At 50.0% G+C, this 17,419-nt stretch overlaps 1 protein-coding gene across 1 annotated transcript; it reads left to right on the forward strand.

Moving 5' to 3' along the window:
• Window positions 1-1,328: 1,328 nt before the first annotated feature.
• On the forward strand, window positions 1,329-16,808 carry LOC129346536 (interleukin-4 receptor subunit alpha-like). Its single transcript, XM_055003878.1, has 9 exons — window positions 1,329-1,524; window positions 2,272-2,407; window positions 3,098-3,264; window positions 3,844-3,998; window positions 10,719-10,869; window positions 12,946-13,045; window positions 14,137-14,212; window positions 14,561-14,646; window positions 14,841-16,808. Exons 1-9 carry the CDS (start codon window positions 1,329-1,331, stop codon window positions 15,811-15,813), a joined length of 2,040 nt encoding a protein of 679 aa, XP_054859853.1. The 3' UTR covers window positions 15,814-16,808.
• The last annotated feature ends 611 nt before the right edge of the window (window positions 16,809-17,419 follow it).

Consider the following 17,419-nt stretch of genomic DNA (forward strand, 5'->3'; position numbering starts at 1 on the left):
TATCAAACAAACAAGCAAGTTGCTTTACCAACAATAGATGGGTGAAAGCAAAATAAGCAAAAGTCCCTAGCTCAACTGGACTCACTGTCCCTCTGTCTGCCAGGCCTGTCTTCTCACCCTCTCTGGATGAGGGTCTCTCCCCCTAGCACAAGCCTCCTCTGGCCTGCTGCCGGGGAGAAAGAGTGCGGGTTTTTCCTCCCAGACTTATATAGCACTAGCCCCCTGTGTTCTGATTGGCCAAAAGGGTGCCAAAACGGCCCAGGGCCTCCTGGGAATCGTAGGCAGGCCGACTCCCACTGCTTACAGGCTTCTGAGGCCTTGCTAGGCCTTCCTGGCACAGCCAGGGCATGACACCTGGGCCGTTTCCAGACGGTCAAAAATCCCGCGAATCAGGCGCAATTAATCACCTTCCCACAACCCCATGATCACCCTCCTCATTGCGGCTTCTTCCGCATCGTGCCGCATTGTTCCGCTCCCAACAGCCCACACGGGCATTAGAAACTTCAGGGCAGTGGGCGGCTTGGCCGCCCCCTGTCTCCGCCTTTTTTTTTTGTTTGGGAGCTGAGTTTTGCGTTAGTTCGGGATTTCAATAGATAAATCTGACGCTCCTCCAAGGACGGCTTGTGATAGGACTGCTAGTTTGCCCGTGAAAATCTCTGGGGGGGGGGCTATTGGTTGCACTGGTTTATGGGCAAACTCCACATTAGGGGCTGCCATTCCAAGCACCAGAGCAGCAAGGCTCTTAAAACCCATTCCATGTTTTCTTTACAGTTTTCTTGTGCTGCCTCGGGGAGCTTCAGGCGCTCTCCCCAACGTCCCACCTCGGCTCCTTCTCCCGCCTCTCTTGTCAGCAGCAACCGGTGGCTCACTCCAGCCCTGCACGCCCCAAAGCACCGGCCACTTCTCGCAGCCACGCACAGGGGAAGAGAGCCTCTTGCCCCAGCGCTCCTAGCCAAGCAGGGTGGAGGTCTGCGAGGAGCTGCAGGGGCGCCAAGGGCAAAGCAAGTAGTTGGCGGGGCGAGGGGTGTTGCAGGCTGCTGCTGATCAAAACAGCCCCCCACAGCACGTTGGGTTCTGCCTCTCCATTTTTAAAAAAATCACTTTTTCCTTTGCACCTTAAAAAAAAAGATCACTTTTTTCATGCACCAATTTTTTTTTTTGCGATGCCCGCCAGGGTTCCTGAAACATGGGTCCAACTCATAATATCGTGCCCTTCATCCATTGAAATTACGAAACTGCGCAAAATGTTTCTTAAAAAAAAAAATTGGTTGGGCTGCCTGGCGGCGGAGACAAAAAAGAAAAGGGGGGCGGGCTTCCACGATGGTGGAATGTTCCTTCCTTCCCTCGGGGAGCTCCAAGCGCTCTCCCCAACGTCCACCTTGGCTCCTTCTCCCGCCTCTCTTGCCCCCGTGGCCAAAGGCGCCTGTGTTGCCGCTGCCTCCTTTCCTCCCAGAGGAGCCGTCGCCGGCTTGTCTTCCTGCCCAGCAATAACCCGCAGCTCGCTCCAGCCCTGCACACCGCCAAGTACCTGCTGCTCCTCGCAGCCATGCACAGGCAAAGAGAGCCCCTCACCCCTCATAATATCGTGCCCTTCATCCATTGATATTACGAAACTGCGCAAAACGTGCCTTTTCTTTTAAAAACAAAAAAAGGTTGGGCTGCCTAGCTGCGGCGACAACAGGGGCGGGCTTCCACAATGACGGAGTGTTCCCAAACGTTAGGAATCGTCATCAGAGGAACACACGGACTGCTGAAAATCCGGACTGACGCGGAATAAATGGAGGCGGAACAAGACAGGTGATGTCGGGCATGGTCGGGTTTTGACGAGTTTTGGAGCGAAAGTATGCGGGAGTTTCTCGCTATATCTAGACCGTGTGGAAACGGCCCAGAAGAAGATGAGAGGCCGTGTCGTTTGGGCCTAAGCTGCGATTCCAGAGAGAGGCTGTAGTTCTGCTGACTTTCTTGCTGGGCTCCCCTGCACTGCTCCTTCAGGCCGCCTTTTTCTTGCTCAGCAGTGCTTCCTGTAGGGGGGAAATGTTGCTGTGGCTGTGTCAGACAGTGGGCCTTGCCTTCGCCACCCCAGGCCACTTGCCCAGGCACTTGTCTCAGCCCTGTGTGCCGCAGGGTCTGTGGCCCTGGCCTTGGGGAGCGTGGGATGGGAGGGTTTGACGCCCTCAGAGTTTGACCAAGTAACGGCGTGAGGGAAAGGGGAGTCGAGATGCGCTCCACTGGGGATCGATCCATTCAGTGAGCTCTCCTGTTCCTTCCTAGTTGGGGCTTCAGAGGTTCCTGAGCTAAAGTGTCACACAGACTTTGCCGCCGAGGTGGTCTGTCACTGGACTGTGAACAACACTACCAACTGTACCGAGGAGTTCCTGCTCCGTTATAGCAGCAGCAAAACTGGACAGTAAGTACCCTGCATGGTTTTGTGACATGTCGAAGTGTGTTTACTGGGGGCCTGGGGAGTTGTCTTGGGCCAGGATGAAGGGGGTTCTCAGCATGTGGAGTAAAGCATCTTAGAGGCAGGGGACTGGTGGCTAATATAGGAGCCTACTTGATGAGCTTTGTTGTGTGGTTGAATAATAGCTGTGGATGTGTCTAAGCAGGCGGAGCCATCTCTGCATCCCACGTTCATGCCAGAAATAATGAATTTTCACCTGGAAGGTCAGATATTAAAGGAAGCTAGGCAAGGATTCTCATACACAATGCCTCTGTAAGCTCCCTTTCTTATCACTGCAAAAAAAAAATCCAAAATGATTCTGATGATATCTCTTATTGGACCTAGATCCAGAGGAGTTAGCTGTGTTAGTCTGTAGTCGCAAAATAGTAAAGAGTCCAGTAGCACCTTTAAGACTAACCAACTTTATTGTAGCATAAGCTTTCGAGAACCACAGCTGCTACTAGACTCTTATCGGACCAATTGTGCTAGGAAGGCAGTTGTCACTTCCATCTTCTACATCTTGAAAGAAGACTTTCCAAGGGACAAAAAAGGGCTGTTGTCACAAGCAAGCGGAATCCGGTCCTACAGGGACTGCATTCTGCTGAGAGGCTGAGCACAGACCAGCATACTAGGAAGGTGCCTTTTCATGCTTTCCAGGAGGTCAGTGTGTAATCTCAAGAACAGGAGAAGCCTCGAGTCTGCCTCCCCCAGCTGTGTTTGCGTGATTCTGGAGGAGCAGTTCATTGTGACCAAGTATACTTTCTCATTGGAGAGCAGGCGGAACTATGCATCCCGGAACCTCACAGTTTACCTTGATGACATTGGTAAGTCATGATTTCTCTCTCTTGGGTTGCCAGCCTCCAGGTTGCCAGCCCCCTGCTGCGGCTCCTCCTGTCCTCTCCATGCTCCACTCGTCAAATCTCCAGGAATTCCCCAACCTGGAGCTGACAGCCTGATCTCATAAGTATATCTGAATAGGATTCTTCAGGAGATCCTCAAAATGGATCTAGGACTATGTTCTGTAGTCTAGTACCTACCATCCCAGGGTCAGGCTGCCAGATGTAGTGGGGTGAAAGATTGACATGCCAGCGTGGAGCCAAAATACCTGAAAGCCTAGGGGCCCGGCCATGGGTAAATACAGCCCTGTTTCCGGGGCAGAGGAACAGGCTGTGATTGGGAAAGGGTGTGAGCATCCACAGAAGAAGGAGGGGAGGGGAGAGAACTAGGTAGCATCTCCCCCATGCTGCCAGTGGCTGTGAGAAGGCATCCAGGCAGCGGCTTGTCTTCCTGCCAGGTGTTTGCTCTTCCTCCTGAAGCTCCCTTGCAGGACACCCCCTGCTCTCTGGCTCTCATTTCTCCTTTTCTCAGCGCCTTTTCTTCTCTTGTTTCTTCCCTGAGAGCAGTGAAGCCAAGGGCCCTCAAAAACCTCACTGTCTCAAAGGGTGAGGGGCGTTCCTTTATCCTGACCTGGAGAAAGGACTACGACTCATCTAATCCTTTAAGCATCCCCGGAGTAGTCTATCAAGTCCGTATTTCATCCGAAGGACAAACGGAACCGGTAGGTAGCCCACTTGCACCTGTTCTGTATTTCTCTCTCTTCCTCTGGAATAACCCATGAATTTGGCTTTTACCATAGCGATCTGCTCCCCTTTGCACGAACTTCCAGTGGAGCAAAGCTTCTGCTTCCCTGAGCTGAGCTGAGTGATTTGGAGGCTTGTGTGCAGCAAACTTCAATTCCACGTGACATTCTAAGTTCTAAGAACATAAATTGCCTTGCTAGATCAGACGGATGGGTGTGGGATCCACCTAGGCCTGATTTCTGTCTCTAGCCCGATACTCCAGGAACAATACTGTTTCCAGCAATCTCCGAACACACAGGTTCCATTTTTTGTTACTAATACTCGTTGATACTCGCTGGCCTTGAAAGAGTGATCTGGCAGACAAGTTGTCCTGAAGGGCGGTATATAAATAAATAAAATGTTTTAATAATAATTATTAATTATGTTGTAATCCACTCTGAGCCTGCTTGCAGGGAGGACAGGCTGAATATCAAATAAATAAATAAATTGCTTGGATTCTTCACTGGGGCCCCGTTAAGCAAGTGGCCATCACCATAGTGTGGTCATGGGTTTATAAGAAATGAATTATTTCTTTGTGCCACCTGAGCATGCTGTCAGTCTGTTGAATGTCCGCCTGGTCTGAAGAAGCCAGGAAGCCCTCCAAGCTAGTTTGCTTGATCTGTCTCCCGTCTGAACAGCCCTCCCCTCTTCTGTTCTGCCTTATTTTATCCCATCTTGGCTGATTCTCACCCACTTAATTATACTGTATAGTCCATCTACAGCTACCACAAGTAGATTCTGTAGCAGACACCCTCAAATGTTTTAGCAGTGTTTAGTATCTATACTATTACAGATTTTAAAATTTATATTTAAATGTGTGTTGTATTTCTACTCTGTGTTATATTAATTGCCCTGACCTGGTTAACCCAGGTGAGCCTGATCTTGTCAAATCTCAGAAGCTGAGCAAGTTCGGTCTTGGTTAGTAATTGCAGGGGGGACCTCCAACAAAGACCAGGTTGCAGAGGCAGGCAATGGCAAACCACCTGTCTTAGTCTCTTGCCTTGAAAACCCCACCGGGAGTTGCCATAAGTCAACTGTGACTTGAGGACACTCTCCTCCACCGCCAGTTTGGTGTAGTGGTTAAGAGCAGCAGGACTCTAATCTGGAGAACTGGGTTTGATTCCCCAACTCCTCTGCTTGAAGCCAGCTGGGTGACCTTGGGTCAGTCACAGCTCTCTCAGAGCTCTCTCAGCCCCACCCACCTCACAGGGTAATTGTTGTGGGGTTAATAATAACACACCTTGTAAACCACTCTGAATGGGTGTTAAGTTGTCCTGAAGGGCAGTATATAAATAAAATATTATAATAATAATTATTAGTTATGTTGTAATCCACCCTGAGCCTGCTTGCAGGGAGGACAAGCTAAATATCAAATAAATAAATAAATCGCTTGGGTTCTTCACTGGGCCCCCCAATTCCAGTGCGGATTCTTAGACGACCCCACTCTCTAGCTGCCTTGGTCATGAGAACTTATTCCTTCCCTGCCTTGCATGTGCTTTAACCAGGTCCTTATCCAAGGAGGACCCATCCTCTTATTCTGTAACTTCTCATTTATCTTAGACCTCTTAATCAACCCTTTCTGCGTGTTGATTCACATACTGTGGAAGAACTGGGGAGGCAGAGCTTCCCTTTGCCGAAGCCATGCCACTTCCTTCCCAGCAAGAGATATTTAATCACCCTTGCTTTGAATATCACTTTTTATCAATTTGCCTGGGACAGGAATTATGCTGACAGGCCTGTATTTTTTTCCTCTGGAATCTTTCTTAAAGTATTGCTATTACACTGGCTGCCTTCCAGTCTTTAAGGGAGGAGGCAGATTTCAGTGACGGATAACTTGAAGATTTTAGATAAAAGTTCAGAATTTCCCCCCTGAGTTTTTAAAGAGCTCTCAGCTTGTTCGCTGCTACTGACACCTCGTCCTGCTATCATTAGGTCTGTGAGGACCTCCTTTGGCTGCTCAGCTGAAGCAGTTCTTCAGAGTGCCCTAGAGACAAGGAAGGGTTCGGTCGTGGGTGTGTCTCCAGTTTCTCTCTGATTTCTCTTGTCTTCCTGTGGTATTCATTTCACAGTTCCATCCTCTCCAAGAGTTCAAAGGTGTATTCATTAATTTTGTACATGTTTATCCCACCCTGTCTCCAAGGTGCTCAGTCAGGACTGGTTTACATTGTTCACACACACACCATTTTATTCTAACAACAAGAAAATAAACATACAACTTCCCTGTGAGGTTGATGAGACTGCGTGAGGATGCCTTGCCCATGGACACACCATGAAGCTTCCAGGGGGAATATGAACCTGGGCCTCCCTGGGCCTCTAAGCCCTTCGCCATCCTGGCCCTCGGACAATCGCTTAGCCTCATTTTATAGCTAGTTGGTTTAGAGCAGCAGGACTCTAATCTGGAGAGCCGGGTTTGATTCCCCACTCCTCCACTCAAAGCCAGCTGGGTGACCTTGGGTCAGTCCCAGCTCTCTCAGAGCTCTCTCAGGCCCACCCACCTCACGGAGTGATTGTCATGAGGATAATAATAATACACTTTGTAAAGTGCTCTGAGTGGGCGTTCAGTTGTCCTGAAGGGCGGGATATAAATTGATGATGATGATTATTATACTAGCAAAAAAGACGATTATGGGAAAAAATAAAATGGGCTCTAGAAAGGGGAGGGCGGGCAGATGGGCATTCCCTCCTTCTCCGTCACTGATCCCAGCTGGATGAGGGCAGGGGGGGGCATGGCCACCTGCTCTGCACTTGATCCCAGCTGGGTGAAGGGGGAGCGAGCATTACCACCTGCTCTGTGCCTGATCTCAGCTGGGTGAGGGCGGAAGGCAGGCATTGCCACCTGCTCCGCTCTTGATCCCAGCTGGGTGAAGGCGGGGGTTGGGCATTGCCACCTGCTCTGCTCTTGATCCCAGCTGGGTGAAGGTGAGGGCAGGCATTGCCGCCTGCTCTGCTCCTGATTCCAGCTGGGTGAAGGGCAGGCGGGCGTTGCCACCTGCTCCACTCTTGATCCCAGCGGAGTGAAGGCGGGGGTTGGGCATTACCACCTGCTCTGCTCCTGATCCCAGCTGGATGAAGGCAGGGGTCGGGCATTGCCACCTGCTCTGCTCCCAGCTGGGTAAAGGGTGGGTGAGCATTGCCACCTGCTCCGCTCCTGATCCCAGCTGAGTGAAGTCGGGGGGCATTGCCACCTGCTCTGCTCCTGATTCCAAATAGCTCAGTGAACTGGAGGGAATACAGGGCTCAGTATCTATAAATATAAAGTGTATTCAAGTGCAAAGTGACTAGTGCTTTAAATAAATACTTATATACTGCTAATTAATACATACAAATATAATATTCCAATATACATAAATAATTATTACAAAACTACTTAATATCAGCTGTATGAATAGAGGTCATAGATATTTTTAAGTCAATGTCCTTTCTTATTTTCTTACTACAGAGTAATTTAATTTTCTCACACAATCACTCCTTTAATTGATGATCTACTACGTATGAAAGAAGTTGGAATATCTAGCTGGCCACGTGTCGGGCTATAGGTTCCTTTGGGTCCTTCTGCTTCCATTCTGTCTCTACCTGTTAAGTTAAAGAAGAGATTGTGTGAGAAAATTTGAAGCTTTGAGAACGTTCTCTGTGAAACATTGGAAATAAAATATTTTTGCAAGTGGACTATTATAGGATTTACCTCTGGAATTTCCACCATATTACAGACAGGAGGTCTTTTGTGTCCTTTCCTGCATGAGTCAGAATGCTTTAAGAATATACATACTGGAACACTTACCTGTGGAATTCCAGCCTGATTGAAGTTTTCTCTTTGGCTTAAATTACTCTTTAGTAAGAAAATAAGAAAGGACATTGACTTTTAACATCAAAAAATCTATGAACTCTATTCATACAGATTATATTAATATTAAGTAATTTTGTAATAATTATTTATGTATATTGGAATATTATATTTGTATGTATTTATTAGTACTGTGTAAGTATTTATTTAGAAGCACTAATCACTTTGCACTTGAATACACTTTATATTTATAGATACTGAGCCTTGTATTCCCTCCAGGTGTGGGTTTACCACTGAGCTATTTGGTCTTGTGTACTGGGGGAACCTTTTGGTTGGTTTATCTGCTCCTGATTCCAGCTGAGTGAAGGCAGAGGATGGACATTGCCACCTGCTCCACTCCTGATCCCAGCTGGGTGAAGATGGGGGAAAGGTGTTGCCACATGCTCCGCTCCTGACCTCAGTGGGGTAAAGGCAGGGGATGGGCATTTCCATCCACTCTGCTCTTGATCCCAGCTGGGTGAAGGTGGGGGGTGGGCATTGCCACTTGCCACATTTATAGATACTGAGCCTTGCTCCAGTTGTGGTTTTTCCACTGAGCTATTTGGTCTTGTGTACTGGGGAAGCCTTTTGGTTGGTTTATCTGCTTCTGATTCCAGCAGAGTGAAGGCAGAAGATGGACATTGCCACCTGCTCTGCTCCTGATCCCAGCTGGGGAAAGGTGGGGGTTGGGAATTGCTCCCTCTCTGCTCTTGATCCCAGCTGGGTGAAGACAGGGAGAAGGCGTTGCCACCTGCTCCCCTCCTGATCCCAGCTGGGTGAAGGGCGGGCATTGCCACCTGCTTCGCTCGTGATCCTAGCTGGGTGAAGGCGGAGGGCGGGCATTGCCACCTGCTCTGCTCCTCATCCCAGCTGGGTGAAGGCGGGGGCAGGCATTGCTACCTGCTCTGCGCCTGATCCCAGCCGGGGCTTCCCACCGTGGCACGCTCTCTGGAGGTCTGGCTGCCTCATCTGGGCTTCATTCCACAGCAATGCCCTCTGGTGGCGCACCAGGGTAGGAAATGAGTTGTCTTGAATATGCTTAGTCTTCTATATAGTAGGATATCAAGATAGCACAGATTCTATCCTGTTATATAATAATAATAATAATGCACCTGAAGACATTGTTCAAATTATTGCTGTTGTTGTTATTCTGTTGTTGTTATCCCACCTTTCCCACGGATATCCAAGGTGGATTACACAGTACAAGCGAAAATACAATATGCTCAACAGCTAGGACGTTCACTGGGCAGAGTACAATAATGAACAGCATGGCACTCAGTGAAAGAGATGCAATAGGGTATGGCAGGAGCAGAAAAATTGAAAACCAGTGGGAAAATCTATGGACTGAATAAATCAGATTTACTGAATGTCAAGAATTAAGGGAGAATTAGTATAAAATGTTTTTAGATGGTATATTACTCCCAAAAATATTGCAAAAACGAATAAAGAGTATAATGGAAAGTGTTGGGAATACGGTAACGGCGGCAAGAGTGAATTTCTCAGCAAAATGGAAAGCAGAAAAAGGTCCAGATTTAAAGAGTAAATTTCACAACTACGCGACAATGGCAAAATTAACATCTTATATACCTCATAGACTGACCTCAGAATTTCAAGAAAAATGGAAAGTATTTTTTGACTCTTCAGCTAAAAATCAAGAATAAGAAAGAATTTTAAGTTTAAATTAGAATAGGTAAAGAGACCAGCAATATATATAACAAAATTATTACTGTAGATAGACAGTAAAGATAGAATAGAAATATTGAAGTAGAAGTGAAAAATCAGGACTATATAAGGCAACTCTATACAGATATGTGAACTGTATGATTTGAATGGTTTTAGTTTAGATTTGTGTTAACATGCATATGTCTAGTTTGTGTTTTATGTAGATAAATGTAGAAATAGATGATAGTGGATATATGATTTAGGTGACTTTTGAGTTTATAAACTAAAATAAAACTTAGTAGAAAAAAGAAAAGGAAAATTGAAAACAAGCATGAAGCCAAAGCACAGAGATGAATCTTTCTAAACCCAGCTACTTCCTATGACACAGCTGGGTAGAAAGCCCTCCCAAATGTGTCATAAGAAATAGCTCAGAGACAAGGATAAGGACTATCCGCTACTCTGTTGGCACTGTCTACCAATGGCGACATGCACATACTAGGGATCTTCCAGATTGCCAAGTATGTCATGTACATTAGTTTTTCTGGGTTTAGAAAGATTTCATCTCTGTGTTTTGGCTTCATGTTTGTGTGGACTCCTTCCCTCTAGGGCCAGTTTTAAGGTATTTTTCTGCAATTAGATGTCACTCTGTGTATATATAATGTTTATGTTACTGTGGTTATGTACAATGCACACCAATGGAAAGTGAAGGCGCCAAACACCAGTCTGTGCACACACTGCCTTGCTGCCTTTCTGAGGTTGCCAGATGCCCGCTGTGCCCACTTAGCAGGTGGCCATAAATTGGGGGGGGGGGCGCTCTCCCCAATGTTCCTGATCCCTTAGGCGAGAGGGGTACATTCACTGAGGAAAAGCACATCCAGAAATTGGTGTCCTTTTAAAACCAAAAATGAAAGTGAAAATGAATGGGGTGAAGAACAAAATAAAAATGGGAGAGCTGTACACACCTTTCCGTGTCTGCAATCCACAGGGGAAGCTTTGGTGGAAGCAAACGGGTCCTTGGAAGAAATGGGCTTGGCATGGCTTAGAAAGTTTATGAAAAAAGACCTAGAAAGTTGGGGAAAGATAAATGTAGGTTGCTGGGAGAGTTCTTGTCTCCTTAAGGTCAAGTGTGAAACTCGTGCAGCATGAAAATTGTCCCATAATGTTTCCTTCTTCCAAGGTACTGAAAGATCTTAATGAGCAAGCGGAGCGCTATGAAATTTTTGCTGACACCCTCTTGCCGGGAAAGTGCAGTGCAAGTGTACGATATAAAATAAAGGCTTGGAAAAGCCTCTGGAGCGAGTGGAGTGTCCCCTGCGAATGGTCCAATGGTGAGTGCTGTGCTCCGTCCTCACCTGCCACCCATCTGCCACTGGCTGAGCCTTCCCTCTTCTTGAGACTGCAAGCCCTGGTTCTTCAGTTCTTTGATTTGTATATATCCACCAGTCACTTTCTTGGAGGAGGGCAGACTCCAGAGGGGTTGCTGTGCTAGTCTGCTGGGAACAACTCAACAGCGACTTGCTGCGTTACCCCGAAGCCAGATGCATTTGTTGCAACAGAAACTTTGGTGAGCCAGAGACTCCTTGGTGCTCTGGACAAAGTGGGCCCACAATAAGTTTGCTGTGCTTTTAGGTGCCACAAGATGCTGCCCTGATTTTCCTTACCAGATGCCCCCCAAAGCAGGGAGGACCATTGACACAGAAGCAATTCAGAAGGGGGACAAATTCTGAGACGGGAGCGCCTGGCAGTGAGGGGGGAAGCAACTTTATACAACTGGAAGAAGTGCCAAGGGAGATAAGATGTGTGCCGTGAAAACCAGCTTTCTTGGAAAGGCTGGGCTAGGTTAGGAAAACAGCATACTGGGATTTGTGGGGCATGACAGGAGTCTGCAGCGCCCTGAGCAAGGAACTGGATGAGGCAGAAGTTGCCCTGTCCTGTCCTTTGCTGGGTGATTGCAGAGGCGTGGCTCACTTGCTCATTGGACTGCTGGGGCCAACAGGAAGAGGGACTCCCCGTCTCCCTGCTTCTGTGCTGCTTGGCCCCCCAGGTTGAGGAGATGACGGCTTCCAAGCTGCACCCATATGGCCACCTGATGCCTCACCCCCTACAAGAAATCCAGCTGAGCTAACATCCCATGGTGTGGGATATTATTATGCTTCCAAGCATAATAATCCTGGTAAATAAATTGAATGTTGGCCCCAGAAACCCAATTAAAGGATTCCATAGTTGGGCAATTAGCAGAGTATATTGTTTGCAGTGAAAGTGTGATCATGCTCCAGAGTGAGCTGGTCGTGCTGGCTGGTGTGAGTGTAGGAGAGAAAATAACAAGCAATACACCTGTGTATATTAAGAAAGGAAATAAGAGTTCTTTATTGTAGGAATGCCATTTTGGCGTGGATTGGACCCGTTTTGATGCGGATCGGGTCCGTTGTGGGCCCCTGCGGAGCACGGGAGTGTTCCTGCGCTCTACAGGGGCCCACAACGGGCCCGATCCATGCCAAAACGGGCCCAATCCGCGCCCATTTTGGCACGGATCGGGCCTGTTTTGGGCTGCTGCGAAGCGCAGGAGCATTCCTGTGCTCCACAGCAGCCCCCAACGGCACAAGCCAGGGGGCTGCGTGATGACGTCACTTCAAAGTGACATCATCACACACACACCCACACCCCAGGTAACAGCAACCCTAGTCCATATTGAGTCCTCACGCTGCCCCTTCTTTACTCAAGGAGTAGTTAAATTGAGGCTCTCACTGCCAGCGGAGGTAGTGACGGCTGCAAGCACGGGTGGCTTTCAAAGGGGGTGAGACAGATTCAGGGAGGAACGGTCTGTCGATGGCTACTAGTCACAGTGGCTGAAGAGAGCCTCCATGTTCAGGGGCAGTGAACTTCTGCATCCCAGAGATGGGAGGCAGCAGCAGAGGAAGGCCTCGGCCTCTGTGCCCAGTCTGTTGCCTCTCCAAAATACCTAGTTGTGAGATAGCACGTGTGACTAGACGGACCCTCACTGATCATGTACTACAGGGCTTTTCTGATATTCTTAAGTAAATCCAGCTGAGAGAAGAAAGGAGAGGAAGTAGGTTGCTGTAGGAGGAGAATCGGGGCCTTTTCCACCTGTCAGTTCTCCTCAAGTGCCACCTGGTCCCACATACGTGCAAAAGTAGACTTGAGAACACTCACATGTGGCTGGATAACATCTAGTCTTGTACCTACAAGGATCTTCCTGGTGTTTGGCCAGCCCAAGAGACCATCCAGCCTCTGGCAGAATTCTACCCAGAGATGCTGAGGTCTGGGATTAAAACTGAGCCTCTGTCCATACTGAGTCCACGGGCTGCCCCGCTGCTGTTCGCCGTGTCCCCCGGGGCCCCATGTTCTATGTGACCTCCGTTGACATCAGAGTGCTTCTTTTCTAGATTTCAAGTCGGAAAATGGAGACAGTCTCTTGTGGGGCATTCTCTTGGCCTGCTTCCTAGTGATGGTGCTGGTCTCCATCGGTTACATCTGCTTGGCCAGGTAGGAAATGTTGTGACTGTGAGGCTTTGCAGGGCAGTCTTTTGCCCTTACTAAAAGATGACTTCCCTAAGTGGAGGGTGGCAGGAGTGGATTATGCTTCACAGATCCCCGCAAGGTGGGGCTGGCCCCTCCCTCATATGTCCCCCTCAGCCAACTCATGGACAAGTTCAAGCTGTCAGCTGAGGGGCTCTCTCCACCAGTTTGATGTCTGATTGTGAGGTGGGGCCAGTAGCTCCTGAAGGCCCAGTGTGAGAAGCAGCCATGATTCCAGGTAAGGACTTGGCTTTCAGCGCTGCATCTTAGGTTGCTGTAGCATAGTGGTTAAGTGGTTGGGCTGCAAATCAGCACTCTGCTGGTTCGACTCCCACACTGCCATGAGCTCAGCAGGTGGCCTTGGGGAAGCCCCTCCTCTCAGCCCAGTTGTGTTGTGGGGATAATAATACGGACTTTGTCACTCCTCTGAGGCACTCATCTGCTAGAGGAGCAGTATATAAGCACAGATATAATAGCTACTGTAGCAGAGTGGTTAAGTGACTGGGTTGCAAATCAGCACTCTGCTGGTTTGACTCTCACAACTGCCATGAGCTCAGCAGGTGGCTTTGGGTGAGCCATTCCTTTCAGCCCGGCTCCTCAGCTGTATTGTGGGGATAATAACGACACTGACTTTGTTCACTGCTCTGACTGCGGCAGTAATCTGTCTAGAAGAGCGGTATATAAGCACATGGTTATTACTAATTTTCCTGCCTCCTCATGTGTTGCTTCCTAGCCTGTGTGCTGTTCCTAATTTTACTGTCTTCTCCCACCTTTGAATGTGTCGACCTCTGTGTCTTCTCTGATGGAAGCTGCCGGGCGGGCTGCCTGACCCTGCCCTCTTTAAGTTTCTGGGATCTGGTAATCACTGCAGAGCCAGTGATCTCTCCAGGTTGCCTCACCTTTGCTGCAGTGAGCTTTTGCACCTGCGTCTCCTCCCGTGCACAAATAGCCACTCCCATAGGGTTATTGCACCTGATATGGAGGGGGTGTTTTTCTTGCCTCCGTCTGTGAGCCAAAATGGAGGACAGGTTGCAGAGTGGCTCTTTCTTTCCTTGCAGGGTGAAGCGAGAATGGTGGGACGACATCCCGAGCCCTGGCAAGAGCAATCTGGGCAAGGAATTTTGGAAAAAGCCGGTAGGAGCGCCACACTTTGGAGTGGTCCGGGGGCTGCTGTGGGGGCTGCTGTGCCTTAACGCCTGCTTTATGCCTCTTTTTGAGAGCCAGTTTGGTGTAGTGGTTAAGGGTGCGGGACTCTCATCTGGAGAACCGGGTTTGATTCCCCACTCCTCCACTTGAAGCCAGCTGGGTGACCTTGGGTTAGTCACAGCTCTCTGGAGCTCTCCCAGCCCCACCAACCTCACAGGGTGTTTTGTTGTGGGGATAATAATGACATACTTTGTAAACTGCTCTGAGTGGGCATTAAGTTGTCCTGAAGGGCAGTATATAAATCGAATGCTGTTGTTATTATTGATTGTATTTCAGTGTCTGGTAGTGCCGAAGATGTTCCCAGGGGATGAAGGCAAGGCACCTCTCTGTGCCCCGTCACAGAATTTCATGGAGCGGCAGCGGTATGTCTGGCAACGAGCCCTTTATTATACCGTCATTCCCCCTGGCTCAGCAGGCAGTGAGCCTCTGCTCTGGACTCAGATGGACAGGCAGGGAAGACGAGGCCAGAGATGGGACCAGGCCGCTCAGCCTTTGTTTTGGATCGGTCCAGGGGTTCAATAGCAGGGGTTCTGTTTTGTTTTTCTCCCCCAAACAGAAGCGTCAAGGATTCTCCACTTAAAGACGAGGCCGATTTCCCTGGCTGGCCAAAGGAGGTGGCCGCAGCGGTTCCCGGGAGCAGGCTGGGAGGGAAATGGGGGCCGTTCTTCACTCCGGAAGTACCTTCCGTTGAACCTGCTCTTACAATCTGCAGCCGCTCAGCAGACACAGGCCCTGAAGCCCTGACGGAGGAAGAAGGAGACCACGTCTCTCACATGGATGCCTTCATAGACATTTTTCTGGATATCCTGGGGGGTGGGGGCCATGCAGGAGATGTTGAAAGCCCTGCCAAGCCTGTGCTGGAAGCGCACCCCTCAGCCAGGGCTCCAGGACAAGGGCTTGGTGACCTTTGCTCGTTCGGCGGAACACCCGGAAAGAGCCCAGGAGGGTCTTCCGAATCTGGCTATCGGAACTCTGAAGTTGCTGCCTCTGCCCAGGCAGCAAGTCCTGCACCTGAGCAGAGCCAAGGTGACACCCAATGCCATTCTGCCACACAATACAAATTGTTGCTTTCCCCCCGGAAACTGTCCAGGGCGTCATACCGGGAAGTTTTCACAGACGGAGTTGGTCCCCAGGTCGATTCCCCAGGCAGCAGCAGGGCTACGACACCCCAGCCTTCTTGCTACAAGAGTCTCAGCAGCCTCGTGTGTCCATCCCCAGCCAGCTTCAGCCAACCGTGGGAACACCCGCTGGATCTTTCCAGAGTTGACCAATCCTATCCACAGGGTAGCTGGCCTTCCTCCTGTGAAGAAATAGCAGCGCTGTTTTTCCCTCCTCGGCAGGAAGCACCACCCCAGGAGGCCCCAGGCGTTCCTTGCACCATTGACTCCTGCTTGCCCGGCTACCGACCCTTTAGATCTGCCCTTGCCCCAAGTGCAGCCTCCCAGGATCCCAGCTGTTTTGGCGGGGGCTCCCCCTATAAGCCCTTCCTTGGTGTCCTCAGGAGCATTCACCAGGAAGCCCAATGCTGAAGACACAGGACACAGAGAGAGAGGCTGGGGAAGGCCTGGGGAAGAGCCCCTGACCTTTGCTTGTAGCCTGGGCACAGGGGCCAAGGAGGAGAATTCCGGCCAGCAGCGGAGAGAGGGCTTCTCCCCCCAGGGTATGAGGTGACATACTCAAGGGAAGAGGCATGGCTGAGGGCTGAATACTGACCTCCTTGGCAGAGCATGGGGCAACCCACCGGCAGGCTGTGTGAGCCAGGCATAGTGGCTCACTTGGGCTCAGCTGGGCGCTGGATTTCTCCTTGGGAAATTTGTTAGAGAGCCTGTGAGTGAGTTGTTGAGAGAAGGGGGAGGCCAAGTGGGAATGGAACGCATCTTGCCCCTCTGCCACCAGCCGGGGATGTGCGTCCAGCAACTGCCACCATCCCAGAGCCTCTTCCACTCTGCCTCACATGCCCTACTTCCTCTTGCTTCATACGGATGAGCCGAGGGCCCCTGCTCCAGTGGCTGGCTTTCTTTTGTGGTCAGGCTTCCCTGCACCCTGGCAGAGCCAAACTTGAGAGCTTTTCTTAACGCCTCCTGGCCAAAGGGCAGGAATTCTGCAGGGTTCCCTCCTGGGACACAGGGACAGAGGGGAAGAGGTAGACCTCGTTCGTGTATCTCTGTTCCTGGTGGGGATTGCTTTCAAGGCATTGCCCTTTCTAGTCGCATTGAAGACCTTTAGCCGGATAATCAGGCTGCTGCGCACTTACTCTGCTTGTACCAAAAGGGCTTGTCTCCAAAAAGACCAAACCCTGAAAGTTGGGAAGGGAAAGGTAGCTCATGGCTCAGAGGTACAGCACGTTCTTTGTGGGCAGTCAGTCCCAGTTGTCATTCCCCGTCTCCTTCTGTTAAAAGGAGCTCCTGTTCTCCCTGCTGCCTGGATGGCCAGAAGAAGCTGGGAGCATTGGGCAGCCTCCAGGACAGGGCCTCGCGTGGACCTTCCCCTCCCCTCCGCTGTGTCTCTTCAGATCAGTGCTTGCGTCGTGCGCCACCATAGGGGTCGTTGGTGAATGGGGGCAGGGGTGGGGTCTGATCACTTTAGGAGAGCGAATTCAGCCTTCGGGCTGGTCTGCTGCAAGACACAGGCCAAACAGAGGACCTCCAAAAGACCAGCCCGTTCCCTGGTCCTACCCAAGAGTGACATAAAGTGTTTTTAACGTAGAAATGGGAGAGTGGCTTGAATGAGGCAACTGGTGCTTCCCAGGGGCTCAGTAACAAGCAGCAGCCCAGAATCCAGGTGACTTTCTAGCCCCTCCCAACTTGAAGGCTTGGGCCGAGAGCAGCTCTGCGGAGCCACCACCCGTAAGCACAGGGGAGCTTGCTTGGGAGACAGCAGCAGCTCAGGTGAGTCAGGGGTCCAGGGGCATGTGGGGGGAGCAGAGAATATGGTGACTAGAATTCCGCCCATCCTCAGGGTCTCTGGGAACAATGGCCGTTTGTCAAGGGGTTTGTTCAGCTGGAGACGTAAGTTTTGGGATAGAAGCCATTTCTTCTGGAAGCAGTTCTTGCCAGCCACCCAGGCAGCTTGTAGAATGTGGTGGCAAATACCCTCGAGTCATAGCTGACTGATGGCGACCCCTGGTGGGGTTTT

Source organism: Eublepharis macularius, chromosome 19 (assembly GCF_028583425.1).
Source record: "Eublepharis macularius isolate TG4126 chromosome 19, MPM_Emac_v1.0, whole genome shotgun sequence".
NCBI lineage: Eukaryota > Metazoa > Chordata > Lepidosauria > Squamata > Eublepharidae > Eublepharis > Eublepharis macularius.

Excerpts from the sequence above, each read along its gene's own strand:
- LOC129346536 (XM_055003878.1), top strand. The coding sequence starts at position 1,329 with ATGTTCCTTCCTTCCCTCGGGGAGCTCCAAGCGCTCTCCCCAACGTCC. Across the intron at positions 2,408-3,097 it reads AGCAGCAGCAAAACTGGACA|GAGGTCAGTGTGTAATCTCA; the intron begins GTAAGTACCCTG and ends CATGCTTTCCAG. Across the intron at positions 3,999-10,718 it reads CCGAAGGACAAACGGAACCG|GTACTGAAAGATCTTAATGA; the intron begins GTAGGTAGCCCA and ends CCTTCTTCCAAG.